The sequence below is a fragment of the Spea bombifrons genome, chromosome 8, assembly GCF_027358695.1.
Source record: "Spea bombifrons isolate aSpeBom1 chromosome 8, aSpeBom1.2.pri, whole genome shotgun sequence".
NCBI classification, from domain to species: Eukaryota; Metazoa; Chordata; class Amphibia; order Anura; family Pelobatidae; genus Spea; species Spea bombifrons.
In genome coordinates, this window is record NC_071094.1 from 15,616,268 (window position 1) to 15,633,784 (window position 17,517).

A 17,517-nucleotide genomic window follows, 5' to 3' on the forward strand; every position below is an offset into this window, starting at 1 on the left:
CTTAGGGGGAGGAATCCATTTCTTTTCCCTCATCAGCAGTAATAATCCCATAGAAAGTTTGTTCTTACTTGGATTCCTGATTTTCTTTTGTGGCATCTGACATCACTTCCGGGGACGTGGCTTCCCCTTTTGGCTCTCTGCCAGTGTATATTAACCTGTAGGGTCCTTTAGGCTGTCTCTTGGTACAGCTATTAAGTTAGCCTTCCTAGAGTCTCCTGTCTATCTTTGGCTTTGTGTGTTATCCTTCCCTTGCATTTTCAATCTCAGGGTAGGTATAACTAAGAAGATTTTTATGTTTAATAAAACTCTTTATATTATTTTGGTCATCTCTTTTGCAGATGTCATCCCGTACTCCAGAGGATCCTGCTCCTGAAGGGCGCAAGTCCACTGCCAAGCGCAGGCATATTACCTGCCGCGGGTGTGATACACCTCTAGAGGATGCTTAACCTTATAGTCGCTGCTCAAGTTGCAGAGATCCCCCTGAGGCAGAACCCTAGGGCCTAGGGCCCAGTCCCCTCCTAGGGTGGTCCCTATGTCTGAAGGCGCTTATCTCACTGTAGATGAGCTTGACTCTTCTGAAGAAGAAGAACCTGCTTCATCGTTCTGGTTTCCCATTGAGAAAATCCAACGGTTACTAAAGTCCATCCGGTCGGGGGACCAGGATGTTGACCCTAAGGAAGTTCCAGAAACCACCTCTAGAGGGCAAAGGGCCTTAAAGTGGATAAGTCTCTCATTAAGTTAATGGAGACTGAATGGAAATTCCCGGAAAAAGGACTGCCAAGCGCAGGCATATTACCTGCCGCGGGTGTGATACACCTCTAGAGGATGCTTACCCTTATAGTCGCTGCTCAAGTTGCAGAGATGCCCCTGAGGCAGAACCCAATATACGTGATATGATGATTTGAAGATATGAAGATTTTGTTGGATCCTCTATCAAGAGATTTGAGGATACACTCCAGATAAAGAGACCCCTAGGTAGTCCCCTCCTAGGGTGGTCCCTATGTCTGAAGACGTTTATCTCACTGTAGATGAGCTTGACTCATATTGATGCAGGTGATGCAGACGATATCTTGAAGCAGTTTAAAACAACTCAACTGGCTGTGGAATTCCTTTCGGATTCCTTTTTTTCTGGAGGCTTGGGAGAGGTCCATACCAGAACCTTTTGTTTCCCTACCTCTTCTGAATTTTGTTCTGACAAGGATTCTCTCGCGCGAGAGACAAAGAGTCCTAGAGGCTTCTATCCATGCCTATATACAGGAGACTGGCGGATGATCATAGATCTTCGCTATTTGAACAAGTTCATAGCGAGAAAGAAATTCTGCTCTGTAATAAATATCTTACTCCTGGGAGACGTGATGGTCTCTATAGACTTGAAGGACGCTTACCTTCATGTTCCTGTTTGCTAAGCCCACAGGAAGTATCTGCGTGTGACTGTATCCCTTTGTGGTGAAGTGAAACACCTTCAGTTTGCTGCCCTTCCCTTCGGAATCTCCTCTGCTCCTCATACCTTTACCAAGGTTATAGTTGCCGTGGTAGCAATCTTGAGACTAGAAGGCCTAGAAATCGTCCCATATTTAGACGATTGGCTTCTAAAAGCCGCTTCTACAGAAATTCTGTATTCTCATCTTCAGCAGGCTCTGGCTTTTCTCCACCAGTTAGGGTGGATAGTAAACTACCAAAAGTCCGAGTTGGTTCCATCCACTTCCATGAAGTTTCTGGAGTTCATAATCGACTCGACACGGATGACTCTCTCTCTGTCTCTCGACAGATACAATCGGGTTGTCAGAGCCGCCAGTTCTCTAAGGACCCCTCTGTCGGTGTCCTTCAGAATGCTTATGAAGATGTTAGGGCACATGTTAGCGACTGCGGATGCAGTCCCGTGGGCTCTTTGGCACCTACGCCCCCTCTCCAATCAGAAGTTTTGGGCATTTGGAATTGTAACCCATTAGGGTTGAACAAAATGTGCACCCTGTCTCCTCAAGTCCGTCGCTCCCTCAGTTGGTGGGAGCATCTGAAAGATGGGAGGTCCTTGATTCAGCCAGCCTGGATTCTGTTCACCACGGACGCATCCCTTTTAAGGTGGGGAGCCCATCTAGAGGACATTCCAGTACGAGGTACTTGGTCCTGTCCAGAGAGCCTTATGTCTTCAAACTTCAGAGAGCTCAGAGCAATCAGATTGGCGCTCCTTCACTTTGCTCCTCAAATCTGCGGCAAAGCGGTGAGAGTTCGTTCAGACAACATGACAGCGGTTTATTTCATCAACAAACAGGGTGGCACGAGATCTCAACCTCTTCTCAAGGAAGTGGGAATGATCTTATCATGGGCAGAGCAGAACCTCTCCCACCTCTCTGCAGTCCACATTCGGGGATCTCTCAATGTGGTAGCGGACCGTCTGAGTCGGGGTCTCAGTGTTCTAGGCGAATGGTCACTAAACCAGGAAGTATTTCATCAAATTACTCTTCAGTGGGGAATGCCAGAAATCGACTTAATGGCTACAAGGTTCAACACCAAGGTGAAGATCTTCTGCTCCCTATACAGGGAGGACAATCCTTGGGCGATAGATGCTCTGTCCATCCCTTGGAGGTTCGGGCTGACTTTCATCTTCCCTCCAATTTCCATGATACCAAGGCTATTGATGAAGATCAGACAGGACCAGACCTCGATTATTGCGATAATTCCATTCTGGCCAAAGAGGTCATGTTCACCCAGCTCATGGGGATGAGCCAGGGTCTGTACTGGAAGCTTCCAATATCAGAGAACCCTGTGTTTTTGGGCACAGGTTCTCACCTAGATTTGAGAATTCTCAATCTGACAGCCTGGAGATTGACAGCTCCCTATTGAAGGATAGTGGACTTTCTTCTGGGATCTTGAGGACTTTGTCTCATTCGAGAGTGGAGTCTACTAATAGAGCTTACAACCGGATTCGACGCTCTTTTTCATTATGGTCTGCGAAGAACAAAGTGGGTTTCTCAGATCCCCCCCATTTCTTTCATATTACAGTTCCTCCAAGATGGACTAGATAAAAGCCTGGCTCCCTCTACACTCAGAGTGCACACCTCAGCCATATCTGTCCCAAGAACCCCTTATCAGGAGGTTCCTTAAAGGAGCCCAACGGTTAAAACCTAAGATCCTGAGACCAGTCCCTCAATGGGACCTTACTGTCGTGCTCAGGGGGTTATGCTCTCCCCCTTTCGAGCCATTGGAAAGCATGGACATGAAGTACCTTTCCTTGAAGGCTGCCTTCCTAGTGGCGATCACCTCTGCCAAGAGAATTGGTGAGTTGCAAGCTCTGTGTGCCTTTGAGCCTTACACCCTATTCCTGCCTGACAGGGTTCTCCTAAGGTTCCTGCCAGCTTTTTTACCGAAGATTCCTTCGTTTCAGAATATTAATCAGGTCATTTCTCTACCTGTTTTTCACCCGGATCCTTTACCAGAAGAAGAATCTCTTCTACATACTCTTACGTCTCCAGATGTCTGCAGATCTATCTACATAGATCCGGTGTCTTCAGGAAAGATGAAAATCTCTTTCTACGTTTTTTTGGCAGGAACAAAGGATCTAACGCTTCTAAACCATCCCTGAGCAGGTGGATAAAGGAAAGCCATCAGAGAATCCTTCTCAGCTCAAGGCTTGCCTCCTCCCGCCTTTGTCCACGCTCAGTCTACCAGAGTGGTAGCTACCTCGGCTGCTGAGAGGGGCCTCATCCCTCTTCAACATATTTGTGCTGCAGCCTCCTGGAGTTCTAACTCCACTTTTATAAGCCATTATAGGCTAAATTTAAGACGTTCGGAAGACACGCATTTGGGCGATCTGTTCTGAATGTCGTTCAGCCAGAAGACCCTCCCTCATAGGTAATCTTCTAGCTACTTCCCCTCTTGTGCTGCCAGTTAGGACGTAAGGGAATCGTTAATTTCTAACGATAATTTGTTTTCCCTTAGTCCTAGCGGCAGCACACTAATATCCTTCCCTCTTATATTTTTTTATTATTCTTGTTATAGCACACTGTGGTTAGGGGTGGAGTTACCTTTATAGGGGGGTAATGGGGGTTAATTGCTTATTTAATTGTGTAAATCATTAATTTTCCACCTGTCCTTATTGTTCACAGGGGCAGTAATACCCCTCTTGTGCTGCCGTTAGGACTAAGGGAAAACAAATTATCGTTAGAAATTAACGATTCCGTACATTCACTCACAGAAGCACACACCATTCTCTCCCCTTACAGTCCCAAAGAAATTATGGTAAAGGGAGAAAAAAAATCACTTTTACAGCAAAAATTAATTTTTCAGTAAAAATGCAAGGAGCTCCAGGGATGAGATGGTTACTCACCTACTACACAGGCTAAATGACTGATTTTAATAATATTTGCAGTTCATTTACAGTTCATCAGGATTTCAAAAATTGCCTCCCTCTACCATTGGCTCAATTTTTTTTATATCAAAAAAGGTTACAATATGCATATCAATGTACAAAACAGAAGGACAGCGGACAAAATGATCCAAAGCCTTACATCAAGTGAAATAGTGACCGGACCAAATAAATAATGGCATGCCAGAGCCAGCGTAGCCCTAAAGCATGCGTGTATTAACTGGGATCCCAGTGCAAAGTTGACAGAGCATGTACCAGATAAGCAAGGTATAAACAATGATACAAAATAAAATAAACTTCAATAACACTGCTGTGAAATGATACAAAAAAGAAACACATCCAACAAGAGACATATCAGATACAACAACAACAACATCAAGTATTTATATAGCGCTTTTCTCCCAGTGGGACTCAAAGCACTTTACAGGTATATGCATACGAGAAAGAGTGAATTATCTGAAGGATTGGGAGAAAAGATGGGTTTTAAGTCTTTTTTTAAAAGTCTCTAAAGATGGAGCCTCTCTGATTGAAAGTGGTAGAGAATTCCAGAATGTGGGAGCAGCATGGCAGAATGCGTTGGAGCCGGATTTTGCGCGCACTTTGGGTAATGAGAGAAGAGACATATGTGTGGATCGGAGGGGGCGAGCAGAGATGTAGGGTGTTAATAGCTCTTTCAGGTAACATGGTCCCTGGTCCTTTATGGCTTTAAATGACAACACACCTATCTTAAAGTGAATTCTCCATTTGATAGGAAGCCAATGGAGAGACCATAAAATAGGCGTAATATGGCAAGAGCGGGGTTGATTTGTTAATAGTCTGGCTGCTGCGTTCTGAGCCAACTGCAGTTTGTGAAGATCTTTTTCTGGGAGGCCTTCATACAGAGCATTGCAATAATCCAGACGAGATGTCACAAATGCATGGATTAGGGTGGCAGTATCCTCTGGTGGGATTAGGTGCTTTATCCTGGCTATATTCCTCAAATGGAAGAAGGCAGATTTTGTTGCAGCAGAGATTTGATGTTTAAGTGACAAACCATTGTCAAGGAGTACTCCGAGATTTCGCACTTCACTTGACCTGAGTAGCTCTGAACCCCCGAATTCTATGCCAGTTGTGTTAGTATTTCCTAGGATCGGCCGAGTTATCTTTTGTCCTCTGATCAACAGGACTTCTGTTTTATCAGGATTTACCTTTAACCAGCTAGCTTGCATCCATTCTAAGAGATCTGCTAAGCATCTGTTGAAAAGATCTGTTGCTATGGCGTTTTCTGAAGCCTGATTGGAAAGAATCAAATATATTATAACTTGACAGATGGGCCTCTAGTTGCATTAACACACATTTTTCAATGATTTTTCCCAGAAACGGGAGGTTGGAGACGGGCCTATAGTTCTTTAAGCATTTTGGGTCTAAGGAAGGCTTTTTTAGCAGAGGTTTAACGATTGCTTCTTTCAGTAGGTCTGGAAAAACTCCGGAGTCCAGAGAACATTGGACTATTTTTGTAAATACTGGGCCTACTGTTTCTGAGCATGCAGGGAGGAGATATGTAGGTGCAGGATCTAAGTCACAGGTGGTTGCCCACAGGTTTTCTGTGATTGAGATGATTTCTTCCTTGCCTAGAATGTTAAAACTTCTCCACAGGGTGGGGGAATTTGAACCCCTGTTTTTGTACTTCTGTAATGCCTTTGGGTGTCCTTTTGAAATAGAGGACCAGATGGAAGCAATTTTATCTGAAAAGTAGGCTGCAAAATCTTCACATTTTGACTGTGTAAGATTTTTGGAGGTATGCAGGCAAGATGGGTTGCAGAGTCTTTCTACGATGCGAAAGAGCTGGGCCGGTCTGTTGTGTGCAAGGCTGATTTCACGAGACAGGAATGTAGATTTTTTCTTAGAAATTGTGAGTTGGTAGTCGGTAATGTGCTCGGTTAAGGAGCGCTTATCATCCTGGTTGTTTGTTTTACGCCACCTTCTTTCAAGCTTACGGCCTTTTTTCTTCAGCATTCTGATGGTGTCGTCAAGCCATTGAGCATGGCGGATGGTTTTTATAGGTGCAATGCGAAGCGGAGCAAGGCTGTTTAAGGTATCACTCACCCTCTTATTATACTGTTGGACTAATAGGTTGGGGTCTTTGCAGATGCCCAGTAATTCTGTTAGGTCGAGGTTTGATAAAAAGATTGGTGAAGTCAAACCCTTTAATGAGCGACGTTTGGCTAGCCTTGGAGGGGGAAGTTTGGTTCGCTCTGAGGAGATGGAAAAGTTTAGGCAGTGATGATCTGACCACACTACTGGGTTTATTTTTACAGCAGGGCTATCAAGTTCAAGTTGGAACACCAGGTCGAGTATGTGGCCTCTTTCATGAGTGGCAGATGTGACAGTTTGTGTGAAGCCAAAACTACTCATCATGTTTAGGAGATCCTGCCCAAGTTGGGAAGCTGTGTCATCAATCCAGGCATTGAAGTTCCCCAGGATTAGCCATTTTGGGTGTTCCAGGATTAGCCCTGTCACAAGATCTGCAAGTTCCTCTATGAATCCCTTCCCATCGCCAGGTGGCCTGTATATCAGTAGAATCCTGAACCCTTTCACAGTGGAGATGCTGGCAGCTATGCATTCAAAATGCTTTGTTGTATTAACTGAGAGTGGCCTAGGATTTAAAGAGGATTTGATGCAGATTGCCACTCCTCCACCCTTGCGGTCTAATCTAGGGCAGTGGTGCACTGAATAATTGCTTGGGACTGCTGCTTCCAAGATTGGCCCTGCGTTTTCATCCAGCCAAGTTTCAGTAATGCAAGCAAGCTCCACTGATCCAATAAGATTGGCAATGGTAGCAGACTTGTTTTTTATTGATCTGGCATTGCACAGGACGATACAAAACAAAAAACAAAATACCACGTGTGGATATAAATAACAAAAATATAAGTACTTCCCACAATGAGAGCAGCTACCAACAGACACTCTTCCTCACAGTGTATACAACAGCAAACCAGGAATTATTCTCTAAATTGGAAACACTTTTATCATATACCGGATGTTTGATTTCTATTTACTTTTGCACAATACTCGCTGAGTTGTGCTACTTCTGAATCGTAAATGCATTTTGATCTTTTAAGATCAGTTGATAGAAGATACTGCACCATCCTGGTTTATGCTTGTTTTTATAGAATACTACATTTCGATGAGCCTGCTTTATCCAGTCCCTTTGTGAGTGTAACTTACACACTATAACAATATTTTTTTATTAATAATACTACACCATTAGATTTGTTTTTTTCTTCCCACATGTGTATGCGCTCCATTATTCCTGGTTTGCTATTGCATAGGACGACTCTGATGGGGCTGGCTGCAGAGTTCAGATTTTCTTGCAGATTTATAGCAACCTGCTTTGAGATGGGAATTAGGCAGCGGCTATTTATTGGTCTATCTTTTTGCACCTGCTGTTTCCTACTCTGGACCACTGCAATTGGGTAGGTCTCTTTCTGTGAAGGCAGGTCGTTGGGTGATGGGTCATTTGTAGAGGAATATTTCAGTCTACGAAATTTAGCACCTCCCCGACAGCCCCTGATAGTTTTCCGAAGGATGCCAAGTGATTTAAGCCAGGTATGTAGGTTACAATGGATCTTTGCAGGTTGTGGAGGGCAGAAAGTTTGGTGAGTAGGATATCATAGCAATGAGGGGGTTAATGTTCTAGAGATCAGTCTCTGGGGGGTTGTTAGTTGCATACATTGGAATCCAGGATAGGTGTTAAATCAAAGCAGCAGGAGTTGTGAAAGGGCTTTGAAGATTTGAATGCAAATGCAGATAGCACAGATAGACAAATGGTGGCTGTAGAACTGAAACTAAAAGTTTACCAATTTAACAGGCCTTGTAATTCTCTGAGGAATCTGTATAATTCCAAGGTATATCCCCTGTGTATAGTGGAATATTTGAATTAAATTAATAGGCAAACAGGATGGAATCTCTGGGCAATTAAAAGTGGGGTTTCATGAAGATTGGCAGGATTTCACAGTACCTTGCTTGTAGCTTGTCAGTTCAGCTTCTGTGAGGGGCTTTTGGGACTCAGGGCTGCAAATTCAATCCACTTTGTATCTCTGAGTTACATTGCAATCCGTTAAAAGTGAGCGAGGCGGATAAGGGGGCCTAAATTCAATCGCGAGATCCTTCTCCCAAAGGCTCAGGGTTTCGTTTTGCTCTTTTCCTCCAGTACCAATGCATAGAGGTGAGATAGCAAGTGGGCTGGTTCCTTAGTTAAAATACACAGTTTTTTCAAGATTACTTAACTTCCTCGTAATCTGGGGGTCCGGTAGTAAAGTGGCTGTGTAGTGTTTAATTTGGTGGTGCACAAAAATTAGCTGAAAGGTCAGGGGTGTCTGGCGCGTGAGGTCACGGATCAGTCGAAAGGCAGTGCCCCTCAGGATCTGATGGATCCTGACTGGTCCAGAATGCGGTGGTGGGAACCATTGGCTAAATTTAACCCCATGATCAAAGGGATCATGGGATTAAAATTTAGTATCGGCCATTTTTAAAAAGGGAATGTGACTTTTCATAGCTATATGATCACTGTGGTAATATTGGCTACCACAGTGATCATTTAGCTAGAATACTTAAACTTTTTTTTTTTTTTTTAAAGTTAAACTAGTTTATGCTTAGATAATTTAATTTGGGGGTCTCTAGGCAATTTTGATCTTTATTTATCAGCCTTTAGAGACCCCCAAATACAGGCATCTAAGCAGCATGCCCCCATACCTCTTTAACGGACAATTGTCAGTTGTTAATAAAGTTGCGCGATGACGTCATCGCATCATTGCGCGTGACGTCACCGGGTGGATCGGGTGGCCCCAGTGATGTCCTTCAGTGTGAGGGGCAGATCGGCGGGGTAGGTGGTGATGGAGGTCCACAGACCTCCATCAAGGTAGGGTAGTGCTAGCGACGGCATGGTGCCGTCATTAGCACCTGACTGGGACCGCTAGCGACGATACCATGCCATCTTTAGCAGTCAAGGTGTTAATCTAGACTTCCCCCCGGGGGGGGGAAGGGAGCAGTATGCAGTCGCCCTGTGATAAAACCATTATGGGAGGTTGTGATAGATGTAATTTGAGCGGTGGACGATCCTGACTTCTCGTCTACCTCAGAATGTATGCTGTTACACTGTACTATCTCCTAACGGGAACCTATAAAAGATCCCTGACTATACACTTAATAAATGCAGCGAAGGCTACTATCCCAAGATTTTGGAATCAGGCTAATGCCCCACTTGTATCTGCCTGGCTCAAGAGGGTTAATTTTACATATCACATGGAAGATCTAGATATCAAGGATTTTCTTGCCTCTCTGTCCTTTCATACAATTTTTCATGGATATCTAGGTGAGTCTCCTGCCCAACCTGTCTTACTTCCTTAGGATTTTCGTATCCATCTGACACGGGAGTCAGGTAGGACCCACTGGTACTGTAAGTTCAACAAGCCGAGGTCTTGATTCCGGAAGACAGGATAAACGGGTAAACACGCCAAGGTCAGCATGCCAGAGAACAACGTAGTCGAGGAACAAGCGGAGGTCAAACACGAAGAACAGAAATATATAAACGCACTCTGAGGACTAGCACATGGCATAGATGACCATCAGAAGGCAATGGTTCTTCAGACTGAAGGGTTTATATAGGAACCAGAAGTGCAGATTTCAGATTTGCCGCCAAAACAGTACAATGTCACTTCCGGTATCAGGATTGGCAGCCATCTTGTGTGTGCCGTAATCTCTCATCATATAGACCTGCAGTTTGGGCGCCAAAGCAGGTTGCTGCGCAGAAGGAGGTCTCCTTCTCCAGCACGGCTCTTCAGAGAACTGCGGCAGTGAACGTGCAGTGGAGGGAGGTCTCCCTCTCATCCGTGGCGGCTGCTGCGGCGGTGGTGTGGTGGAGGGGAGTGTCCCTTTCCTTCGTGGTGGCTGCTGTGGCGGTGGTCGTGCGGTGGAGGGGGGCCTCCTGAGTGAACAGAGGCGGTCTCCCATTTTATTTGTAACTGAATAGTTCCACTGATGGTTAGCAATCACACTGTAAACTACATATACTATATATATATGTAGTAGATGTATTATTAAACACTCATGCTTGTTTTTCCCTCAGAAATCTCATGGTGCTGCCACAACCACAAGGGATTCTGGGTAGGTGCATGCAAACAAGGTTAACAATTATTAATAGGGATTCCATCAGCTCCTGGGGACTTACCAGCAGAAAAGCTTTTCATTGCATCATGCAATTCAGTTAACAACAGCTTTCTGCTTAAACCCGCTTGATCATCAGATTCTAAAACATTAGTTATGGCCCCCAGAGTATCTGTGAAAAAGTCAACGATCTATGACTTTCTCATTAAAAAGGTTTTGGTAAAACTCTTGTGACATGTTTAAAATGCCCGCAATGGAGGACTGGCCTTCCATTTCTAAAATTAGGTCTCTCTTTTGAGATGTTTGTTTAAAAAAAGAAGCAAGAGCACTTCTCCCCTTCCTCCAAGTGCTTTACCCAGGCATTAAAAATTATTTCTTTACCTTTAAAATCTAAAACCTTTTTAATCTCCTTCTTTAACTTAAAAATCAGTTTGTCAGTATTGCTTACACCAGCCTCTTTTAACTTAAAAAGAGTTTAAAAATGCACATTAAGATCTTTCAAAACTTGTTTGCTCTCTTTTTTCCTCCTCTTGCCAGCAACATAAAAAAAAAAATCTTGGACTTGATGATTTCCCACCAATCCAAAAAATTCTGATGCCGCCATGGCCCATATTAAACCTTAAAATTATTACGTATTTGTTCGGAGTTTCCACAGACCATTCCCAGTTTTTGATTCATAAGGAATTAAAAAGCTAGTTTTTAAAAGCTTATGGTCTGAGAATGCATTATCTTCTAAAAACATGTCCTGGAGATTAAAACCAGCAGAGGACAACATAAAATCTATGCGGGAGCTGACCCGGCTGCCAGACCATGCATATCCGGGGTCATAGGGGTTTTAAATGCCTCCAAGCATCTTTCAATTTAAAATCAATTATAAAACTTCTCACCAGCTTAGAAATGTTATCTACCTTCTGGTTCTCACCCCCTCCACTTATATTTTCGCCCGGTAGTATACAATTAAAATCACCTCCAACTATTAGAGAGAAAGAACCTGTGGCAAAGTAGGAGATATGCTCTAAAAATTCTATTCTTTCATTCTTAACTGGTGAAGCATATACATTCATATGCACAAGATGCACATTAAAACCTTTAAAATTGCTCTCCTGGGAGCAATCTCAATAATAGAATGTAAAGCTGCATGTTTGTTCTTAGAAAGGATCCCAACCCCAGCAGCTTTACTATAATTTGACCCGGGCCAGTAAGAGGGCCCACTGGGCCAGTCCTTCTTTAAATGTCCATGATCTATTGCACACTCCTGTAAGAAAATAATGTCTGCATTTAGAGTCAGTAAATATGCAAACAAAGCAGCCCTTCTGACTGGGCTCCTCATAGTCCTCACATTAAGTGAGGCAACAGTGAGATCCAGTGTGAGAGCATTAGTGTATTTTATCAAAGTCTCTCTCACCTTCAGAGTCTGAAATTTCTGATACGCTGCTGTAATCCATGATGAAAAAAGGATTAGACAGAGAAAGTCCCATCCCAGCAACACCTGCACAGCTCTGTATGTTCCGAGGCAGCTTCCGGACAGCTCCGGAAGGTCTCCTTGCTCTGACTTCCGCTTTGATGATTCAACTGCGTCATCTCCAGGGCTCCCAAAAAAACTCTACTTTGGATTCCTCCTCCTCCTTGTCTCCCAGTACCTCCACATCAGCCCCCAGAAGGGGTGCCAAACAGCAATCACTGTCAGACCTCCCCCTCTTGGGCATAGGACCAGCTGGATACTCCACATCCGCTTCCATCAGAGCAATCGTATGCACAGGGTTAATGGATAGTTGGGGTTGGGCGGTCTCCTCTACAACAGCTTGTTCTGGACTTAATGGCGAGATCTCGCTACTGGACTGCTGGACTTTCCACCTCTGTCAGGATTGCTCTCAGGGTCTCTAACAGGAATGCGACTCTCATGGCTGGTAAAAGGACCTGCACAGGGATTTAAAAACACATTGGGATCCGCAGGACCCACCACTGGGGAGGGATCCATTGGACCCGAAACAACCTGTTCCTTTATCTGATCACTTGAGGTTACTGATGCCACTGCAACCAGCACTGCAGGATCATCCAGTGGCGGCATCACCATTACAGGCTCCTTCAGGTCAGCTGTAGAAGAGGGCCTACTTAGAACTGGATTTAATTTCCCAGGCCGTCCAGCAGGACTGCCGGGATGGCATCTCTGTTGCTACCTATGGACAAACTCTGGGGAGGAATGCACTATTCCACCGACCCCTTCCTTGTGCTCTTTTAACTGCACAAGGAACCTCCCCTTACCGTTCCAAATACCCATCGCATTCTGTACCTTCTGTGGGCTAGATACTTCATTGCAATAGCGATATAGCCAGGCTATGATAGCTTCATCAGACACGCATGGATTATACATATGAATAGTAATCCTCTACAACATTCTTTGTTCCTTTTTCTTCCTTCTCTCTCTCTCAGGAACTTCAATATTGATTGAATTCCTTCGTCTCCTGTCCTTAACAGACGCAAAGTTGATAGTTGCAGGCATTTTCCTTTTACTAGATCAATAAATTACTCTGGCTTAAGCTTTGGAGCCTGCTGCCTTAACTGATTGTTTAACACAATCAGGGCCCAAACACACAGTAAAGCAATAGGCTCTGTCTGAGGGGCTGAGCAGATATATAAAGGCAGGCCTCCTCTCAGGTAACATGGCTCAGCTGATTTAAGTAATTAAGAGGGAAGAGTGGCCACTAGTGGTTGCAGAAACACATGACAGTAAATAAAGATTGCATGGTCCGGGCTGGTAGGGTGGAGCCTGACATCTTTCCTTCTCATTAGCTACCCCCTCTCCTCCCCTTCTCATTATCTACCCTCTCCTCCCCTTCTCATTATCTACCCTCTCCCCCTTTGTAGTTCACTTACCTTCCAGAAGTCCTGCGGTGGGAGCACAAGGCCTCCCTGCTCTGCCGCGGTGCACGCTGCTTCACTGCTGAGCGCCGGAATATAACATAATTTACTGGCACTCAGCATGGCATGCCGGTACCGCGACTGAACTAGAGACCTCGCAGAGGGGCGTCTCTCGTCCGCGTCAAAAAAAAAAAATGCAATCCGGGACATGTGGTCGCCCTAATGGAGGCTAATGGGGGCTATCACTGTACTCAGGAGATGTTGCTGAACACATATTGGGGTATTGAAAAAATGTCGGTGCGCTAAGCTAGTCACAGGCTCAAATAATACAAATGTATAATACGAGGCCTACCAAACAGGTGTAAGCATGCTGCAAAAACAGTGTATTGGCTGTACAATGTATACAAAAAACAAAAACTGTCTGCGCTTCTTACCCTAATAAAGTTGGCAACAAATATATAAACATAATATAAATGAGAGGTTTTGGTTATATGAATTGGCCAAAGCATAATTAAGCTCACCCGCCACGTCAAGGCACACTCTCAATAGGGTGAGAACCTACTCTCACCTCCTACATAGTGGGCACACAAAGCAGTTTATACTGCTACCAAAACCTTATTAATGTGTTAGGGGAGGTGCAATTAAACCTCCTCCCGATTAACCCCTGGATAGCAAGCTGCAACCAGACTAATGAGGAGCCAACAACCTCAAATATGTGCAAACAGGGAAAAGAAAAAATGTCGGTGCGCTAAGCTAGTCACAGGCTCAAATAATACAAATGTATAATACGAGGCCTACCTTTTGTATACATATTGGGGTATTGTTGGGGTATTGTTTGACAGTGACGTATACAAGGAGCTGTAAATTCATACCTGAAGTGCAATTTTTGTGCCACAATGTTTGACAAAGGGTGGTAGTAGAATTAGTGCACGGAAATGGTTAAAATACCAGCATTTGAAATTCCTTGGGATGTCTAGCTTTCAAAAATATAGGGTTTCATGGGGTAAATTGCATTGGCCGGCTTTAAATATTTCCGAAATAACACATGGGGTAGAATGACCAGATTTGAAAAATAATTGGTTTTGAAATAGCAAAACTCTACTTGTACTTACTGCCCAATAACTTGCAGAAAAAAACAAACAAAAATAAAAACAATTGTGTATTTCTTAACTCAGGACAAATAGTAGAAACTATTCAGCAGTTTTTTTTATTAGCTTTTTTGGATGAGTAAAAGGCTTTTCAAATAAAAGTGAGAAAAAGAGGGTTTATTTTACATTTTTCATCATATTTTTTTTTATAGGAAATTAGACGATATGATAAACAAAATGGTATCTGAAGAAAGCATTTCTCTTCCTGAAAAAAAAAAAAAACAATATATAACTTGTGTGGTGAGGAGAAAATTACAGCTAAACACAAGCACCGCAAAAGTGTTAAAACAGCCTTGGTCATGAAGGGTACAAAAAATAAAAACAGCCTAGTCCTTAAGTGGTTAAAGCCCTAACTGGGAGTACGTTCTCTCTCAGGAATCCCCTGCGGAAACATAGCTGAAGCTGTGTTGAGTCATTTATTTTTTTTCTTGTCTAGGCAGCCCAGCAAATAAATGAGGGTCAGACAGGCTAAATAGAATATCTACTCCTTGGTGTGGGGTTGTGTCAGCCTGGAATGCCACTATATACTGAGGAGGAAAGAGAAAAATAGCATTAGTCCTGTCTGCCGCGATTAACCCTTTCAGGATAGGGACTGCAGTGAACTAATTTGGGTAATCTATTATTGTAGTATACCTATCATTAAAGGTTATGTTTTAAAACATAGACAGAATTCTATCTCCTAGCAAGGTGGGTAATATGGGTGGATTGTATGCAGCCTGTCAAGGTGGGGGTGTGCACAGGCTGTTGATGCTAAACTGCAGGAAGTGAAGGATAATTTCATACTTTTGCCTACCCATAGACTGGGTGTAAATGAGGTACTACATATGGGGCTGGTGCTTCAGAAAGAAGCAGATGGAGGGCGTTTTATTTATGCCCATTATCATAGTGAGTGACTAGAATTTAAGAAATGAGGGTCCATGGCTGCTTTGCCAAAAAAAGAATTAGGGCTATCTGCGCAGAACTGCTGGGCATAAAGGTTAGATTGAGAGACAATGTCCCCCAAGACATCATCTTCCAGAAAAAATCTGCAAAAAGTGCAAAAGAGTAAATCTCGCGGAATTTACCAATACAAGCAATTGCACTTTAAAATATCGCGCTTGCATCGCCACCTAAAACACGCTTCATTTTTGTCAGCAAAGTCATGCATATTAAAAATAACCAACACATTGCATTGAATTCCCATAAGGCTCTGCCAGACACAGTATTTCCATGATGCTGGCTGAGCGTCATGGGAAGTGCTTACTGCATGGGAAGTGCAGTAAAGCTGCAGATGCTAGCTGTGAACTAAAATTCCTATGATTCTTAGCCAGCCAGGTGCCCACCATAATGCTGGCTGAGCATCATTGGAAGAGTAGTCCACAGCAGCAGAGTTTTTTTTTAAATTAAAAAAGGCTAATGTCAGCCTCCCTCCTTTGATTTTGGAATCAAAACAGTTGCTACTGCAAAAATGTTTAGATGAAAAAGTTCCATTGTATTCAGTGGAACAAAACAGTGTTTTTATTTCCTTTTATTTGCCAACCAGTTATGCACATATACCCCCTATATGACACCCTGCCTCCCTGATATGCCTTATACCCTCCTATATGTATTTATTATTACATTTTCTTAGAACTGGATGGTTCCCCTTATAATGTCATGGACACATCTTTGGGGGAGTCTTAATCATTTTTAAATATTATTACAGTTTTGTTTTTTTTAAACTATTTTTGCATTTTTAATATTTCAAGTTTTTATATTTTACTGATCACAGGGTGACACGACATTACTTAAGCCATTCAGGTAAGTCATTACAAGCTGTAATGTAAGGACGTTTTTTATTGAGGAAAAATGTACATGCTAGATGAGCCCAATTTTTCTTTTCTGCCACAATTCTCTATGTTTCTATGTTCTGTATGACACAATGTCTAAGAACTTTTTTACTAGGCCTCACATTTTCTTTGATTCTATTATGCTTTGTCTCTGGTTTGTCATAGGGAGAATAACTTCATTAAGGACTTTCCACAACTAGCAGATGGGTTGTTGGCAATACCTCTTCCTGTAGAAGAGCAGTGCAGAGGAATACTTTCTGAACCGCAGCCTGATTTACAGTCACTTACTGGTAAGCAATAGAGGGAAACTAAGCCACTTTAGTGTCAATAATACTATTTTATTTTATATTCTATTGCTAACGTGGGCTTGCTACACAATGCTCAATATATTATGAACTACTACTGGAGTTCATAAAATGTTTCAGGTTTTTTTTTTTTACATTTCCAAATTGCAGGATAACGCGTTTGTCTGTTCCCAGATGCTTTTGTTTCAGTGCTCCCTTGCGATGTGCGCCGACGATTGATACTGAGCACAGGGATACCTCAGCGCTCAATACTGAAGTCACGCGTACAGAAATGACAGCGAGAGATAAAGAGAGAGAGAGAAAATGTAGATACATGGAAATGGAACAAATAATGAGAAAGGGGAGAGATAATGACAAAAGAGAGACGGGGAGAGATAATGGGAAAGGGGAGAGATATAGGGAAAGGGGAGAGATATAGAGAAAAGAAAGAGATAAAGAGGAAGGGGAGAGAGCTTGTGTTTTGAAAGCATTTTTTTGTGTTAAGGCAAGTAAGCATGTAGCTTGAAGGGCAAATGTATTCCAAGCATGTATCTATCTACTCCCCTCCCTTTCTCCCTTCTCACTACCTACCCTCTCCCTCCCTTCTCACTATCTACCCCCCTCTCCCTCCCTTCTCACTATCTACCCACCTCTAACTACCCCCATCTCCCTCCCTTCTCACTATCTACCCTCTCCCCCTTTGTAGTTAAAGGTTTTGGACTTACCATCCAGAAGTCCTGCGGTTCCCACCACCTCCGTCTTCCTGGTCTGCCGCTGCTTCCTGCTCTGCCGCTGCTTCCTGCTCTGCCGCTTCACTGCTGAGCACCGAAATATGACGTCATATTTCGACGCTCAGCATGACATGCCGGCACCGCGACGGAGTTAGAGGCCTCGCAAAGGAGACTGAGGGG

The 17,517-nt window shown here is 43.4% G+C and overlaps 1 protein-coding gene across 1 annotated transcript in view; it reads left to right on the forward strand.

Annotated features, from left to right (window-relative positions):
- ASTN2 (astrotactin 2) overlaps positions 1–17,517 on the forward strand; it is a 715,352-nt gene that overhangs the window by 319,017 nt on the left and 378,818 nt on the right. Inside the window, exon 12 of the mRNA XM_053473898.1 lies at positions 16,488–16,612. Coding sequence (XP_053329873.1) covers positions 16,488–16,612 — 125 coding nt within the window. The remainder of the gene's footprint in view (positions 1–16,487; positions 16,613–17,517) is intronic.